This window comes from Dermacentor silvarum, chromosome 9 (genome assembly GCF_013339745.2).
Source record: "Dermacentor silvarum isolate Dsil-2018 chromosome 9, BIME_Dsil_1.4, whole genome shotgun sequence".
NCBI classification, from domain to species: domain Eukaryota; kingdom Metazoa; phylum Arthropoda; class Arachnida; order Ixodida; family Ixodidae; genus Dermacentor; species Dermacentor silvarum.
This window is the reverse complement of record NC_051162.1, coordinates 3,737,444-3,756,065: the sequence shown is the minus strand read 5'-3', so window position 1 is coordinate 3,756,065 and position 18,622 is coordinate 3,737,444. Positions and strand designations below refer to the sequence as shown.

The window sequence follows — 18,622 nt, the reverse complement described above, 5'->3', positions numbered from 1 at the left end:
CTTGAATATATGCGCACTGTATACACACAATAAATGACGGACTACACCTATGGCGCACCAATGGTCGAAGCTGCATGTTTCGTGACGGTCCACAAGAGTAAGCGAGTTACTAGCTGTAATATATATTTTCTACAAGGTATTACAATGTACAAAATAGCTACGTTTCAAGCCTTGTGCGCAGCAAGACCAAATCTATCGGATTCGGAACTGAGCACACCCGCAAGCGATTAGGCAGAAAATAATCAGATAGTGGCCGCACCGAGGAACTTCACTGAGTCAGAAACTGACAAGCCACAGCTTCAAAATATTTGCCGAATAAATAACAAAGAGCAAAACACACTAATCCTGACTGAATTCATAATCGCAAAGCTTGGAATGCATATTTAGCCCCGCTTTTAGAAGAAGCACCATATAGACTGCCTGCGCCGTTTGGACATAGCTCAATCAGCTCCGAAAGAGCTTTTGCATGTTCTCTCAAGCTGTGATCAAAGCTTTGTGTCGTCCACCTAGTCACCGTCTACGATATCTCCGAAAACAGAGGTTTTCTAAGCCGCGCCGGCGTCATACACTTTCATTGTAAACAAGGAGGCAACGGAGGCAGTTGAGGCAAGCAATGGACGCGTCACCATGTGATCAAATATGGCAGCGCCCACGGGATCGCCGCGAAAAGGGTCAATATCAGTTCGAAACCAGCCAAGCAGTGCATGCTTCTTTCCTTTTCCTATAGGCCATGAAATGAATAAGTTGAGGACAAATATTTTGATGAATCTTTGTCATTCAAGAACCTTGTTTACATTTTTCTACATATGCAACGGCCAGGAAGAAACCTCAATGACGCTATCCCTCGTTGCAATCGATTGCGCAGGAGCAGCTGTAATTCGTCGTGTATTGTAATTATACCGAGATAATACTCGCAGCAGTGAGTAGAAATAAAAAGTGGGAGTTCTGCAAAGTATATATTAGAAATGCGAAGATAGAATGGAATATACAAATGCGAAGCTACAACTCGCTAAAGGGCAAAAAAAGAGTCGCTGGAAACAAAGTTCACTGCTTGTATACACAAAACCTCGCAGAAAAATATTTAAACATAGGTATCAGTCTCCAATAAATCTACGTATTTAAGCAAACGTCAGTGTATATAATGCGTCAAATACGACAAATAAACATGTTGCTCAGTCACAGATAGTAAACTTTGAGCACAAAAAGACAGATGATCCTGGAAAAAACATAACTATGATCGCAGAAATCGTGATATGTACTTGGGCCATGCAGCGGTCGCGACAGTGCCATGTGGGTAGAATAATAGAGGAATAATGCATAAATCAGTACGAAAATGTGTAATTTAACTGCGTGCACAACGCCAACAAATATTCTGCACCCAAAATTAAAGGAGGGTATTCCTTCGTTTCAAAAAAGAAATAAAATCAGGTAGCTGAAAAGGAAAGAAAAGGACAAACGAAGGCCACAGATGATGCGGTAAGTTGAACTACCCAATATCCGAGTGTTTTTGGCGAACGCCGCGTGGGCCGGGCTTTCAATGAGCAAGGTCGGTCAAAATTGGTTATTGGTATCCTCGTAATTTTTGTATTCGCGTGATAATTGTGATCATGATGCTAACTGCTAGAATAAACGGCGAAAATTTCTGCGGTTTTAAAAGTTAATTAAGAACTTATGGACCTGAAGGAACAGTGCTTTTTACTTGCATTGATTTTTGCTGCTTCGCAATCTAAAGGACAAACTTCTCTCGGCGGGAAAGTTGAGCTAAACGGTCACGTTGATGCCGACGTCTCTGTGGGTGTATAGAAGCGCCAGCCTAACCATGCGTTCCACAGACATTGTAGAGCGCAAGTAGTTTTTTAGTAAACTCTTGTTAAAAATATATTCTCTCTGTGCTGGCAGTGGTCATTGGAAGGGTGACTAGAAGCTGCAGCAGTATTTACGCATTTACATAGAACCTGCTGTCGCCGTGAGAGATGGGCATCTATTCCGGTGTTAAAACCTAAAACACTCCCTTGATGTCGTTGGCATACTTGTTTAGGTACCTTGCAGGAACAGTAGGCTGTTCGATTCCAGCTATGTCCGTCGTTTCGTCAGGAAGTATGGAGAAGCAGCCTGCTTTTGAATCTAAGCTTTCTTTGATAATGTCACCACAAATTTCTATAATTTGGTTTTGTGCGTCTGGGCTTAAATACGAGGCAATACTGGGGCAACATTCCAAATGGTTCTTCAGAACTGTATCTCCACAATCAGCTCGCATGCGAAGAAGCACTCTGAAAATGCCTGTATTTTCAGCAGGGGCATTGCTTAAATCTATAGGGCCCCTGTCCCTGTGGCCACGGAGAGCCAGACCTTGTCGCCCGCAAAAAAAAAAAATCCTCAATAATAGGCCGTTCACTTTCTTCTGTTTTCTCACATTTTACTTTGCCTGCCCTGGTCCAGCTGATCAATCACATTGGGCACGCTTCCTGAAAATGTTTGGAGAAAATTATCAGCTGCTAGCTGACAGTCACGGTGATATTTAGTATTTTCGTGTGTGTGGGAGATTGCGAGCGCGCGCTTCCATTTGTGGAACGGCTTGGACACGAGCGTTCTAGTGCGCGCATGTTGGCCCAAGTTTATGAGGACATTAACCCCATAAAGTTCTAGAATTGAAAATCTTTTAAAGCATGCCTTTTGAAATGTCAGCGCACCTTTCGCGTCAAAAGTTTATGAGAACTTTATACCCATAAAGTTTCGTAATTGAAATCCATGCGCTCCGTATATTCCGCGGCCGCTGCGAGATGTCGCAACGCGCGCGCTCGCTATCGAAAAGCCGTTGAAAGTTTGTGCTCGGATGGGGCTCCTTGCGTTACGTGACTCCAGGTGCAAGGGCGTTGTCACGAAATCCAGCCCGAGTTTGCAATGTTCGTGCCGAAATGTTTTTTCGAGCGTGAAAAGGACATTGTAGACAAAATCCAGAATGATTGTCGGCGTCGGTGGTAGTTTTGGTCGGCGGTGCATGCCAGCACGAAAAAATTTCCGGGGGGGGGGGGGAGGGGCTGAAGCCCCATCAGCCCCGCCCCCCCCCCTGGCTACGTGCCTGTTAGGATCATAATAACGTTGCATCTGCGCATACAGTATACGAATCCTGAAACTAGCAATATAATATATGAGCCCCAAATGTATGCATGTATTCCTCCCCATCCGTGCGCGAGAAAGGAAAGTGCTAAAATTGGTCTGGTCATAGAGTCCCCTTACCCTGTTTGTGCGAACGTTGACAGCATCTTCATGACGGCTTCACTGATATCTGCTCCTTGCTCTGCGAAACCGTCTCTATTGAAGAGTGGGCGTCCAAAAAAGTAAGGCAGTTCCATGCTGTGACCAACGCCAATCCAGGAGGGAGGTTCCCTTCGTGAACGGTACGAAAAGACGTAAAAGTACACAGTGTTGTTCCTGGCAGAGTGGTGCTCGGCCACAAAGTGTGTCGGACACACGAACAACCTGTCCGAGAGGTAAGCCACGTATTGCTCCCGAAGCGATTCCTTGTCGGCGGCTTGCCTCTCGTAAATGTCGAGCATTGCAGGCTTCTCTCGCTTTGTCCAGGCACGAACAACATCGTGCAACGAAGCCCGCAGTGCCGCCTCCGGCACTGATGTGAGCCGTTCGGCCTGCAAGTCAGCTCTCATCCTGATGGCAAATGCCGTTGAGCCTTCGTTTGCGGTGACGCCCACGAGGACGTCCACGTGGGCCACAAATCCTTTCTTAATGGCCGCCACTGGCATTCTGGGCAGGTAGTCCGTGTGGAACGTCGGCAGGAAAGGGAATACCTTGGGCGAGACTGCCCTGGCCGCGGCCCGGACGAGCTCCCCCGAGGGCTTGGTTCGGAGGCAGGCGAGCACGTCGTCGGGCCGGCTGGCCAGCGTTGTCTGGGCGTGCGCACAGCCTACGAGCGCGGCCACGGCATCTCCCTTGGCCACGCTCTCCTGCACCGACTCGAAGAAGTCCCGGGCCGCCATGTTGCCGCTCATCATGACCGCCCTGCGGAAGAGGCCCCTCCCCAGCGGAGACAGCATGTGGCTGTGGACGCTCATGCCGCCAGCGCTGTGTCCGAACACCGTGATCGCCGCCGGGTCGGCACCAAACGCGCGGGCGTTGCGACGCAGCCAGAGAAGCGCCAACCGCTGGTCCATGAGCCCCACGTTGCCCGGAGCTTCCGGCGTGTCCGCGTTGAGGAATCCTAGGATTCCTAGCCGGTAGTTGATTGACGCGACGACGCATCCACTTCGGACGGCTAAGACGGCGGCCGAGTAGTTGTCGTAGGAAGCGGAGCCGCTCGTGAAGCCGCCGCCGTGGATCCAGACGAGAAGCGGCACCGTCTCGTCCGCCCAGCGGGCCACCGCAGTCCACACGTTGAGATAGAGGCAGTCTTCGCTGAGCCTGATCAAGCCAGTTGACCATGGACGCAGCACCTGCGTGACGACACGAACGGCGGCTGACGGTGCTTTGTCCTCACGCTGAATCCAGCTAGCTACTTACTTCAACTTCAACAGAAAAGCAGTACAAAAAACACCCCCAAGCAATCCGTACAGATGGTTAACCAGCGAAGCTGAAACGTACAGCCTCGGTGTTTAGCAGTGGGTTAATCCCGAGGCTGCATAGAAGCGTTTCTCAATTATTGGTTACATGTTTGTGTTTCTAGTGGAACGCAAGCGCCAATGTCGGGTGGATGCTGCTAACTAGATATCGAAAGCATGCAACAACGGCGAGCCGAGGAAACGGCGTTGCGGGCAGAGCAGCGTAAACGTGGCAACGGCGGTAACGCGTTCACTAACGACGTCACTAACGGCGCTGCCAATAGCGCGCACGCTTGGGTGCGACGTAGAGAACCACGTAACTGACGGCGCAGCCAATGGAGACGTTTAGCGAAACATGGGACGAACGGGTTTTCGTTTCGCCTAGCCATATACAGCTTTCGCTGTAAAATGCCCAATGCTGGCCTTCAAGTCCTGGACGTCCCGCCATTGCGCAGTTTCCCAGCACAAGCAAGCTGAAACGCAACCGCACGCTGCTGTGCATGCTGCTTTTCTTTTTAGTGTCCGACTAACGTAAACATTATGAAAACCTTGCCATAAACCGAAATAATCAAAAGTTCACTAAGCAGTAGGCCATTTCACTCCAATCGGGCGTTAACATCGCCTTTTCCTGCAAGTTTCTGGTAAGGGCATACACCGCTATATTACGTAACGCCATCTTCGGAGCCTGCTTTCAATATAAAGGAGTAGTAATAATAAGCAGTAAATCGATCAAGCGTGACGTTTCATTAGACTGCACAGGGACAACCTCGATGGTCATCATACAAACACACTCGATTCACTGCTGAAAACAATGGGTACAAACTAATCTAAAACAGCAAAAATAGCAAAACCCACAACATGCACAGTCAAGAACGATGCCAAGGATGCCGACGTGTGAGCGTCGACCACTTCAGCAAATGTACCGTCGGAGGGCGTTTCCCGTGCTGCGGAAACCACGCGATTGCGGCTAGTTCTCTCCCGTGATCCTTATGACTCTGTCTCCTGTAACATGCGCATGTCCGCCGACGAGTGCGTTATAAAACATCATTAACGACTCGGACGAATCTACGCTCCCCGCTGATCTCATCCACGTGCAGGAATGTGTGGCTCATGACGCTGAAACCTACTAAATGTAAACTCGTGTCGATAATACAATTGCGTAGTCCTTTGTCTTCTCCTACACAATTGCCTACGTCCCTGTTGAAGTAGTCGCTTTCTTTATAAGTATGGGCTAGGGAGCCGACATGCAAGCGCTGTTTTAGGGTGTTGACAGCACCAAAATTTTGACTGCTATTTAACGCCAAACTTGGTGAGTACGCATTTTGAGTCCCAATCGCGCTTGAAGTCGCGGCGCATTTCTATTTTTTATTTTTATCACGCTCGAGCACGCGATCTATTAAATTCCTTTAATTGAGTTTTGCACCTACGCGCACACAAAACCTGCACACATCTTTGATATACTAGTGGCATTTTCCTTTTATTGCGATAGCAATTATATGGACACTTCAACCGGATTTCTGCCGTCGGCGTCGCCGTCGTCGTCGCCGTGAGGTTGCCTATAGATAAAATCTTCTCCGCGTGCCGTATGCCCGAGCGGAAGCGTGCGGGGACGCGCGCTATCACAGAGAGCGAACGCACTCAATCTCCCACGCGCAAGCAAGGAAGCGGGAAGCCAGCGCCGGAAGGAGCGGGGGGGGGGGGGGGGGCGCACTTCCACTCTGCCAACAACCGCGCTCGTCGCTCGCTCGCACCGTCTCTTATCTCCACACGGCTCTGACCTTTATGCGCCGCGCATTCGCCGCTCAGTTTCCGTTGAAGCGATAGATCGCACGTACCTTCGCCGCTACGGCGTATCCGCTTGCTGACAGAGTTTTGACGGTCGTTGTCTGCAGTCATTAAGTGTGATCTATTCATGTTTGTTTGTGCGCGCTCACACCACGCTTGTTCATTCAGTTATTAATAGTCGGGCCACATTTTCCAACGCACGCTACACATGCAATGCTGCCCGGATCGGCAGTGCAGCGCTACAGGTGTGTCCCTTCGCACGCGCTGCCCACGGGAAGCGCTTCTCATCAACACCACCTTTTCACACGCGCCTTCTCGTGGTCATCGAGTCTCTCTTCATGTCGGTCTACTTACGCCGCAGCACACCTGCTTACTTAATCAGCTCATGTTTACTACAATTCATATTGCTACCAAAGCCGCTTACCTTACTTCGTATGACATTGCTGTGTTGCTATCGCATTCATTGCTTCGCCCTTAGGGCGAAACTGTGACATTTTTATTTTAACACATCAAACTTCTTTTTTATATAGCATATAAAACAACAAGTTATAAGGGACAGTGCATTAAGCATTGTCATTGCCTTCCACTTGTACACACTATAAATTATCGGTGTTTTTTGAAGTGTGCTGTAATAAAAACTGTGCTTACAAGCCTGTTTAACTAAAACGTAGACGTGCCATGTACTGCTCCCAGACATGGAGTGTGTATCTGGCTGCTGAGGCCAAAGGTTAATAAAGAAAGTTAATTATTTTCACGTCACCAAGGGTTGCGGGAGATGTGGTCTGTCGGCTGATCTCTCCGATTTGTCCCGCATCCTATATTTGGAGGAAAATTTTACCCGCCAATTTAGCTGGCGGAGGCAAGTACCCTTACAAAGGTTGTCACCACCCTCAAACAGCGCTTGCGTATAGGCTCCCTAATATGAGCGTCACCGCAACACCACCTAGAAAATAACCAGGTCTCCGCAAGCTAGCATAACGTCACATGGATGAGATGGGCCTCGATTTTGGCTTCATCGTGTATAGTAAAAAAAATTTAGCGTAGCTTGCACTGGAGGCGCAATGCTGAAGAGACAGCGGAGCTGATGGGCACCTAGCTGGCTTTTGGGCTAGGCTAAGTACTACCAAGTCATCCCCAGCATTTTGCGGTATTTATTGATTATTCATCGATTATTGATTAGCTATTGATTGGCTATCGCAAGTATTGGCCACGTATTTGGGCTAGGCTAAGCACTACCAAGTCATCCCCAGCATTTCCCGAAATTTATTATTGATCTATTATTGATTAGCCACTGATTGGCTATCTCAAGGTATTGGCCCCGTATTTGGGCTAGCCTAAGCACCACCAAGTCATCCCCAGCAATTTCCGGAATTTAATAATTATTGATAAATTATCGATTAGCTAACGATTGGCTATCGCTAGGTATTGGCCACGTATTTGTGCGAAGCTGAAACGTGCTAAGCACTACCAAGTCATTCCCAGCATTTTCTGGAATTTATTGATTATTGATCGATGAGCTATTGATTGCGTATTGCAAGGTATTGGCCACCTATTTGTGCTAGGCTAAACACCACCAAGTCATCCCCAGCATTTTCCAGAATTTATTGATTATTGATAGATTATTGATAAGCTTATTGATCAGCTATCGTTTGGCTATCGCAAGGTATTGGCCACGTATTTGTTCTAGGCTAAGCACTACCAAGTCATCCGAAGCATTTTCCGGAATTTATTGATGATTGATCAATCATTGATTAGCTATTGATTGGCAATCGATTGACTATCACAAGATATTGGCTAAGTATTTGGGCTAGGCTAAGCACTACCAAGTCATCCGCAGCATTTTCCAAAATTTATTGATTATTGATCGATTGTCGAATAGCTATTGATTGGCTATCGATTGCGGATCGATGACTTACTAAGCTAAAATAGTCCCAACCATGCTTAGCTAGATTTAGCCAGGCTCAGCTTCGCTAGTTCACAGGGGTATGTGCCATTGCGCTTGGACCCTTTCTGCACTACCGCCAGGATCGGCCCACATTTTTTGTGGGCGACTAACGGAATAACGGCCGGCTTAGACAGCTGCGCTGTTAAAAGGAGCAAACGTTCAGACTCTCGACCATGTAGGCTTTCGATAGTGATGATTATGATTACAAGTTTATTATATATTCAAGCTGATTTGTTGCAAACCTGTCGCTTCCAGTGAGGAAACTCCCAGAGAACATGGTGTCTGGAAGAATTGCGATTGCTGCAAACAGCAGCGAAGTCTTTTCAAGGCAGCTTAGTTCATTACACATTGTACTATAATTAGGTATTATTTCGTCAACGGAAATATCTAGCTGTACTCTCCCTACTGTTTATGAAAAGAACAGCAATGCTACCAAAGTATATTTTTTCGCTGCCTGGAAGAAACAAAGCCATTTCTGGTTGAGCTAGCAATAGCAATGCATGATAAGCTATGGAATCTTAAACTGGGGAGCATTTATAAATCAGGTTATAACGGTTTCAAGCTTATACTTCTAAAGGTGGGGGGGGGGGGGCAAGTTGTTATTTGCAGCTTCGTGCAAATTGTTGAGCATTGTGACGCCTCAAGCAAAGAAGTTAGGTTGTCAAGCATTTCTAATTGTTCTGGTACCGCACTCGGATATGCTAGGATTACGCTGATGTCTGTAATGCATGAAGTAGCAGCGGGGTTCAAGAATGGGAAGTAACACTGTGTTTGTGTGCTTGTGTGTGTGTGCGCGCGCGCCTCTTTATGTCCAGTTGGCACTTGTTCTTATGGAATGCCACTGTGGTTCAGCATTGTATTTGCTGCGGCTCTGAAAATGCCATGCACGACATGCTCTGGCTGGTGGCTGCTGTCGCAGGTCTGTGAGCTGCCAGCATCTTCCAGCATTCATGAGACAAGCCCGACCAGTGCTGGCTTTTGGCTGGTATCATGTATGCAGTGCTTCAAGAAAAACTGTTTTGCGAGAACTGTACGGAAAGGGCTGTGCTGCGAAATGAGCACTTAATTTTAACACGAAAGGGTCTTATGCCGGGTTTTACGACTGATTTCCGGCAATGGATGTGACGTCGGGTCATCTAGGAGCGGTGATGCGAAGTACTGCATCGTGACACTAACGAGCGCCGACAGGGAGTGCTTCGGTAGTCACAGCGCAGGGTGTCCAAGTGGGTCCAATGCGGTGTAGCCAGAGAATATAGAACCAGGTGTCGCCTCGTGCGTAGAGTTTCATACAGTAATTATACAATAAATAATTATGCAATGAAAAGCATCGTTAAAATTGTCTGATGGCACGATTCGAACGCAGGACCTGTAGGAGAGAAGACCGACATTGAAGCCATTTCCCCACGGACGCATGCATCGACAAGGGACATAAAACGCCCTTATGAATTTATCGCGGGCAAGCTAGTGCATTGAGACGCTTGGTTCAGTTCCGATTTGGCCACCTCGACAAGCTGAAGAGTTGTAATTAGTAGCGATTGTGCGCGTTCGCAGCGTCTACTGCACTTGGAAAAGTATAAATTGCTCTGAAATTTACGGCAAAGAAGGCATATGAAGCGCACAAGAACGTCTAAATCCACAAGCACGAAGATCAGACAAACCCGCGTATTTGTGTGGCCTCGTGTGGGCAGTTAGCGTCGGATTAGAATGTGGCGCCTCGTCGCCTACGGATTGCGACTTCGTCGTGCATGAGCAGTGCATCGCCTACTGCGCTTCGCTTGCGATGGCACCACCTAAGGCAACTGGTGCGCTAAAAGGCGCAGAAAGGCAACGACGTCGCCGGGCGAATCTCGCTTTGCTCCGGCGAGAGACACGCAAGCGTGAAGCAGAATGCATTCGCGCGTTCGCGGCTGTTATGATCGGCTTGGAACTGCACCTGTAAAATGTGGGAATCAAGCTCGAGCGCCTTTCCCGTGACGAGATAATCCTCTTTCATCCCCGAGAGAGCGTCTGACCTCTACGGAGCAGACGAAAACAGCGAGATACCAAGAAGGAAGACCCAAGGGAGAGGAGGTCGCCAACTTGACCGCCCGACAGAGGTCTGACACTTCCACAAGTTCCCCGAAGGAGTCATCGGCAGGTTATGCCTGGAATCTGTATCTCTCCAATGTGGGAAGCAAGCCCCAGCGCTTTTCCCGTGACGAGATAATCCCCTTCAGCCCCGAGAGAGCGTCTCACCTCTACGGAGCAGACGAAAACGGCGAGCTACCAAGAAGGAGGACCCGAGGGCGAGGAGGTCGTCAACTTGACCACCGGAGAGAGGACTTCCCCGAAGGAAACGCCGGCCACCACGAGGGGATTTAAGGCCGTCCTGGCCCCCATGTTAACCAGAACCGCTCGAGACTCGGATAGAGTCAAAACCATGTACCAATGAAGTGAATACAATCTTTTCTATCATCATGATGCCCGCCTTCATCGTCGTCTCCTGATTCCTGCGGTGACGACCCACCTCACCCGGTCGAGAATATATCAGCTGGTTGGCAGCAATGGGATACTCCACCCTTCGTCCTGGCTTCAGCAAAATGGTGAGCGCTTGACTTTCTTTGAGAATTTGCCAGGTTTTAGCTTCTGTGTTTTCTAAAACGGCAAATTAGTTTCTGTACGTGCAGGCTCCTGTTGAAAGCTTCCTCACGTCACAGCAGAGTAAGAAAGTCCTCGTTCGGGATTGACCATGGATTTGGGCAAACGGAAAAAGCCAGAGTTGTTATTACTTTGTGAAGAGCTGGGAATTGAGGTCGGGAAAAGTCAGAGAAAGCCGCAGCTTGTTGAGGCGATTGAGAAGTGCGGGGCTCTTGATGACGAAATTTCAGAAGCATGGGAAGAGATAGAGAAACGAGCTGAGAAAGCTGAGCAAAACGCTGCAGAAGAGAGGGAACAGAGAGCTGCAGAAAGAAAGGAACGAGAGGAACAGAGAGCTGCAGAAATAAAGGAACGGGAGGAACAGAGAGCTCACGAACTAAAGCTAAAAGAACTAGACGTGCAGCGGGATCTGGCAAGGCAATCAGCAAATAACCTCTCAATAGATGAAAGGAATTCAGGTGAAGCAAGAGTGAAAATAAGGGATCTCATGCCGTCGTACAAGGTTAACGATGACATGGGATTGTTTCTCGTTATTTTTGAACGAACCTGCGAGAGAAACGGGTTGGCACTAGAGAGTTGGCCGCAACAGATTCTGACCGTTCTTCCTGGCGAAGCAGCCGAAATAATTGCAAGGCTAACGAAGGACGAGTCAGAAGATTATCAGAAAGTAAAAGCTGCGTTGCTAAGGAAATATCGGCTCTCAGCGGAGGCTTTCCGCCGCCGTTTTCGGGAGGCAGCTAGGACACCGGGCGAGTCTTTTCAAGATTTCACTTACAAACTGAAAGCCAATTTAATTGAGTGGCTAAAAGGGGAAGATGCGTTCGGTTGTCACGACAAGGTTGTTGAGCTAATCTGCATGGAGCAGTTCTATGGGTCCTTGAGCGAAGAGATGCGCCTGTGGATTCAAGATAGGTCGGGCGAGAAGGGCTTAGAACGTGCTGCAGTGCTAGCAGATGAATTCGCCGCACGTCGCGAATCCGAGAAAACGCGCGTCAGGCCGTTGACTAAATTCGGCAAAGAGAAAAACAGGCGCCCCTTTCACAAAGAGAAAGCTGGAAGTGAGACCAAAGACATGCCGACAGATAATTTTGGCCAGAATAACAGTGCAGCGAAAGACGAAAGAAAAACAGAAAGGGCGTTTGAGGCTAGAAAACCGGTCGTCTGTTTCCGTTGCCAGGAGCCTGGACACCTTGCGATCGGCTGTCGGAAGCCTAGGATTGTTTTTTCTTTCGTCAACGACGACGGAAACTTGGAGCTCTTAGAACCCTACATTCGCGACCTCGCAGTGAACGGAACGCCATGTAGGGTACTTAGGGACTCGGCTGCGACAATGGACATCGTCCACCCTGCGTATGTGCAACCTGAGGATTTTACCGGGGAACATGCGTGGATCCGGCAGGTAGTTGAGGAGGATAGTGTTTGCTTGCCCATAGCCAGCGTAAAGATCGAGGGGCCGTTCGGACTATTGATGACTGAAGCCGCGGTATCGCAGAATCTGTCCAAACAGTACCCCTACTTATTTTCAAATCGCTCGGAAATGCTGCTAAAGAAAAAGGGTCTGAGTTTTGGCGACTATACGGCCCAAGCTCTCCCGCGTCCCCAGGCTCATGAGATCGCGGCGGAGATAAGGCAAGGCAATGAAGAAAGGAAAAGGCCTCATGACATAGGCACTCAGGAAGCGCAGCACATAACTAATGAAAGCGGGGGAAAAGGTGCTAGCGAGGAGGCATTCGGCTCAGTGGGCATACCGCAGCAGAGGCTGGTAGAGGAATTAGAAACTAATTTGGAAATGTCACATTCGGAGGGCTATTTAGACCATTTGAAGGTTGTTAAAGAAGGAATCGCGGCAGAAGAGAGCAATTACGTCGCGAAGGTAGAAGCAGTGGCTATTCCGGAGCACGTTCCTTGCGGAGACAAGGCTTGTTTTAGCAGCCCTAAAAAGGTCAAGGAGGCGCTGAAAACCTCCCTTGTACCTCCGCATTTGAGCGGGTTTCCGGAATCGTCCAAAGGAGAGGAGACTGATATGGCGGCCAAACAGGGCAGGACCCGGACGATCGAGCATTGCACAGGCACATTCGGTGACCGCCTGGCGAGGCAAAAATTTTTCAGACAGCGCAAACGAGCGAAGTATTTAGCACAGCGCAAGTTCGAGACAGACACACCGCAGCCCGTAAGCGAAGGGAACAGGCCACCACGCAGAACTTCAAAGAGCTCGTTACGGTGGTTGAGAAAACGGAGACGTCGCCAAAGGCGGCTGACAACAGAACAGGGCGCGTCTCCGCGAGTAGGAATGCGGCTGGAAGGGGCAACCTGGATGAGGTACGCGCGCAAGCACAGGGCCAGTCAAACAGTCAATGAGGGGGAATGCGCCGCGAGAGGGAGAGCAAAGGAAGAATGGCGATTCTCCTCGCGTTTACGGCCTCCCTCCCTGAGACGCAAAAGAAAGCTGCGGCCACACGAATTGACAGGTGACGGGAGGGGGCAGTGTGTGTCTGGCACCCTTTATTTCCCATGGCGAGGCCCAATGACTTTCAGATTGCGACCTAGTCGAGTGCGCATTAGGAGGTAGTAATTGTCGAATTGGGCGTCTCCATAAAGTTCCCGTTTGTAAATTTGTAAATAGAGCACGTTGCATCTTTTTTTCATTTGTTAGTTATTGAGACCTTATTTCTTTTAATTTCAAAGGTTCCGCGTTAATCTCGGTGATTCGTTGTGATGATTGTTATGCGCGCCAGTTACGCGAATAAAACTGCGAAGCAGGTTTTGCGACGGTGGTGGCTCGTGAACGCGCTGTTTTTTAGATACGCATTGATATGGAGGTTTGTAGAAACAAACCATTTTGGGTAATTCAATGCTTACAGGGTAGGTGCGTTTATCGGCTACCATTGCAGATAGAGTATGGCTTTTTGTTTTCTGGCTTTAAATGCCACTTTATAAATCAGCTTAATTAGGAGTTCAAGCGGTCATCAGAGCGCAGTACATTTTGCCTTAGAAGCGCTGGTACTGGCAGATACTATTGACCCAACGAGTAACTAACTCACTGCGCAGCATTTATCCGTCTGATCATTTTCAATGCACTCTCAGTCTCTCAATAAATGTGGCTTTCCCGGGCAGGAGAAACAAAAACGTTAGGTATTAGGCTAATTGAAATATGCACTCAAGTCTGGTTTTTTCCTTTTGTTATTTTCGGGAAGCTCGAATGAGGGCTGCAGGTTTAATCATGATAAGGTTTTGTGTGAAGAATGTGTAAACCTGGCAGTTCTCATGGTTAGTTGGGTGCTCTCTGTTTGTTGTGCCTTGGGCTTGGCGTGGTCTATTTCCAGAGGGTGTCACCTGGCCTGCCTTGGAACGAACGGCGAAACAAAGCAGAGGCACGGGATCTATGGTCTCTTCGAGGTGCTTGGATGCTGCAACCCCTTCGAGACCTCCTGTGGCGGTGGACGGGCTGTTATGATCGGCTTGGAACTGCACCTGTAAAATGTGGGAATCAAGCTCGAGCGCCTTTCCCGTGACGAGATAATCCTCTTTCATCCCCGAGAGAGCGTCTGACCTCTACGGAGCAGACGAAAACAGCGAGATACCAAGAAGGAAGACCCAAGGGAGAGGAGGTCGCCAACTTGACCGCCCGACAGAGGTCTGACACTTCCACAAGTTCCCCGAAGGAGTCATCTGCAGGTTATGCCTGGAATCTGTATCTGTCCAATGTGGGAAGCAAGCCCCAGCGCTTTTCCCGTGACGAGATAATCCCCTTCAGCCCCGAGAGAGCGTCTCACCTCTACGGAGCAGACGAAAACGGCGAGCTACCAAGAAGGAGGACCCGAGGGCGAGGAGGTCGTCAACTTGACCACCGGAGAGAGGACTTCCCCGAAGGAAACGCCGGCCACCACGAGGGGATTTAAGGCCGTCCTGGCCCCCATGTTAACCAGAACCGCTCGAGACTCGGATAGAGTCAAAACCATGTACCAATGAAGTGAATACAATCTTTTCTATTTTTCATCATCATGATGCCCGCCTTCATCGTCGTCTCCTGATTCCTGCGGTGACGACCCACCTCACCCGGTCGAGAATATATCACGGCGCACAATGCGAACTCGGCCACTGGCATTCCTGTAGCTGTGGGCGTCGCAGCTCGACTGGCTGCCGTAGTTACTACCGAGCCGGACCAGGATGCGCGCACCTTCGCCGAAGCCAACGGTGCTAGACTGGCTTCAGTTGTCCGCCCGTGCGCTTACCGCCGCTGTTGGGCAGCCGCCAGATGGCGTTCCATGGCGCTCCACTGCCTCGCCGCAGCCTCGTGCGGCCGGGCACCATGCGCGTGTTTCACGCTCGCTGGCGTTCTCCCGAATTAGGCTACGTTCACACTTGGTCTCGAAGCAGGCGGAAGCGGCAAAAACTTCTCAAAATCCGCCCGCCTAGGCGGCGAAGCGGGCGGAAAACCAGGCGGAATCGCGGCGGAAAGTCGTTCCGCTCGACCGGAAGCTCCACTAGCATGTAAAATCCGGTCGTAAAATTGTACATGGCACCAAAAGTGTAGGCTGCGATGGTGCTCGACGCGATCTAGATCCACCACTTTCTCTACGACAAGAGTGGTACTAAAACGTACTGTCAGCAATACTCGCGATAGTATTCAACGTCGCGCGACCGGAGGTGCAGCCTCCGGTCGCGAAGCCTTGGGGTGACCCAACTTCTCGCGCTTTTGCAAAGCTGGGCGAACCCACCACAGCCGCTTCCGAGGTGTCCGCTCCTTCCGTTTATTCATTGTCCATTTCTAGGAAACAAGTAGGTAGAAGTATAAAAAACAATTTCTTCGCCCACTTCTGTGGCAGAAAAAAGTTGGGCAGATTCCTTGTTGGCGCTCCGCAATTCTGCTCGCACGGGCGCGGTATGTTGCAGAAGTCGCAGGGCGCTTGTTCCGTTACGCGGTGGTTTTCTCGTCGCGACAATAGATTGGGACAACGCCTCCTATAAAGACTTTTGATTGGGCTCAGGTCTCACGTAGAACGCGCAGGCTTCGGCGAGCCCCAACACAAGGGCCAACCCGGGTTTTAGCTTTGGTGTACTGGAGGCGCTGCAATAATACGAAATGATGAAATGTTATTACAACCAGTAAATAAAAGCTATTAAAGAAATATAATCACGCCTAGGCACCATCCTTTGACTCAGCGATAACGTGCCCGTATGAGAATTACGGAACGGCTACGAGGAATTTACCGAAGGTCGCAGATGACACGCAAAGTTGCGCGAAACGAACACTTTTGATGACGGGTGGGAAAATGAATGAACATACCGCTCGAAATGGTGCGATAATGAGCGCCACCACGCCGACAAACATACGCAGACTAGATGGATGTGGGCGAAAGCGGCAGCGGTGGCAGCGGCGATAGCAAAACAAATGTGAACAACTTGGACAAACGCGGAAAAGATTTTCCGGCCGCTTTGGCCTTTCCGCCCGCTTGCCGCTTCCCGAGTGTGAACGTAGCCTTAGTGATACCATGCGAAATTGGTATCCACCTACAGCGACGACATATATCGCGCTAGTTGGTTCATACTGAAAGAACGGTAAACTGCACGACAGGAAGAAACGCATACGACGAAGCGCAGAAGCTGCGTTTTTAAATGTCGTGTGTTTCTTCCTGCCACCTAAACCATTCACGCAGTTTACTTTTCCCATACAGCAGCTTGGCACGTTTTCTCGCTGCTTTTACTTGCTTAACGCTTTTGTCTGGGGCAGTTATACGCCAGCTAGCAAGACCAAATTTGTTACCCACAAAAATAACAGCCCAACTTTCCTGTAAACCAATGAATGCTTTATCAAAGAAAACCAAGTAAGAAACAGCTGTATGCCCCTATATATAGCTAAGACTTGAACTGTCATAAGGGACATAATCTAGGCAAATTATTTAGGCCTACGTGGAAACCAACTTCACCTACAGCAGCTTGGCATGTTTCCTCGCTGCATTTACTTCAAGACTGGATCCCCACCGCTGCTCAAGGAACCTTGCCTAAAGCACGTTTCACATGGTGCGATTTTGTCTGCGAATTCGCACGTACGAATTCGCAGCTGCGGAAAATAGGCCGCCGGACCCTTCGTGCGTGCGTTTTTTAGATGGTCGGCGTGCTGAACTTCTCTGCGAAAAACACAGGTGTGGTGGTAGCCACTGTAGCGGTGGAAACAGACGACCAATAGGAGGCGGTTCACCCATACGTCATAACCATTCAGAATGCTTAACGAGTATGCGAAAAACGCAGCTGCCGTAGATCCATGTGAAACGGGATTGCGAATTTCGCATCTGCGAAAATCGTAGCTGCGAAAAACGCACTGCAAAATCGCACCATGTGAAACGGGCTTAAGAATGTTTTTTTTATGCAAGGTGTCTGTGTGAATAAATAGAAAGGTATATATGCGCGTGAATAAATAGAAATTAGCGTAGCTTGCACAAGTGGCGCAAAGCTAAAGAAACAGCGGAGCTGATTGACACCTAGCTGGTCCTGGCCTTATGCGGGTTATGCTTTTCCGGAATTTATTGATTACTGATCGATTATCGATTAACTATGGATTGGCTATCGCAAGGTATTGGCCACGTATTCGGGCTAGACTAAGCACTACCAAGTCATCCCTAGCATTTTCCGGAATTTATTGTTTATTGATCCATTATCGATTAGCTATTGAGTGGCTATCGCAAGGTGATGCGAGGCGCAGCTGTGCGCAGTGACGTCATAGCTAGGCGAGTTTTTGTGAACACTACGCGGGGAAGCAAAAAGCTTAAACAACTCCGCTGTTAAAAAGTTAATGGTGCGCGCACTCAGTTCATGAAAGCGCAAGAGGCACCCAACTTGACTCAGCGTATTCTCTGACAGCTCTTCTAAGATGGCCCAGAACAGGTCACCAAACATCTCCTCTGTTACAAGAAGGTTCAGGAGATGGCGCCACCATTCCGTACGAACAGTGTTTACAGTAGTTTACACACTGGCCGCACGCCCCTTCTGAAACCTCCGCTCCCTCCGTCGTGGCAACCGTCCTCCTCTATGAACTTGGAGCAGACGAAGTATCAAGTTGCGTCTGGCCCTCCTGCTCCTCTCTTGCTCGTTGGCCGCCCCGTCTACTCACTCTATTCTCTGTACCTCCATGTAACCACACCCATTCCTATGTACTCCATGCTTAATAAATTCAGTTAACCCGAATTAACACAAATCCAATGTTCTACCTCCCACTAAAAGAGACATAACGAAACATGGTGTCAGAAGTGAACTAGTTCTAATTTCAGCGCATCAGCAATGGAAAAGATTCCTGCACCTGCGAAATTAGACTCCAGAGGAAACGCTGCGGAACAATGGCGAGCCTTCAAGCAGAGCTTCACGCTGTACCTCAAAGCAACTAAAACAGCGAGAGCACCATCTGACCGGCAAGTAGCACTTCTTTTGACCGTCGGTGGTTCTTCACTGCTTGATATCTACAACACTTTGGACTTCGGGGAACCAACTGCGGAAAGGCCAAATCCAGAATTTAACTATGCTTATGTCATCAGCCTCCTCGACGCGCATTTCTTACCCAAGCACAATGAGCTGTACTCGCGATACGTCTTCCGAACTCGCATGCAACGGGAGGAAGAGCAGTTCGACAGCTTCGTAGCAGATTTGAAGCTCAAAGCGCACGACTGTGAATTCGGAAACGAAAGAGAAAAAATGATCCTCGACCATATCG

General features: G+C 49.1%; 1 protein-coding gene across 1 annotated transcript; it reads right to left on the bottom strand.

The window, feature by feature from the left end:
• Nucleotides 1–3,233: 3,233 nt before the first annotated feature.
• LOC125940290 (acetylcholinesterase-like) lies at nucleotides 3,234–18,048 on the bottom strand. The gene is made up of 2 exons (XM_049656312.1): nucleotides 18,043–18,048; nucleotides 3,234–4,448 (listed from the first exon to the last, which is right to left on the bottom strand). The coding sequence occupies exons 1-2, from the start codon at nucleotides 18,046–18,048 to the stop codon at nucleotides 3,234–3,236; spliced, it is 1,221 nt and encodes a 406-aa protein (XP_049512269.1).
• Between the last annotated feature and the right edge of the window lie 574 nt (nucleotides 18,049–18,622).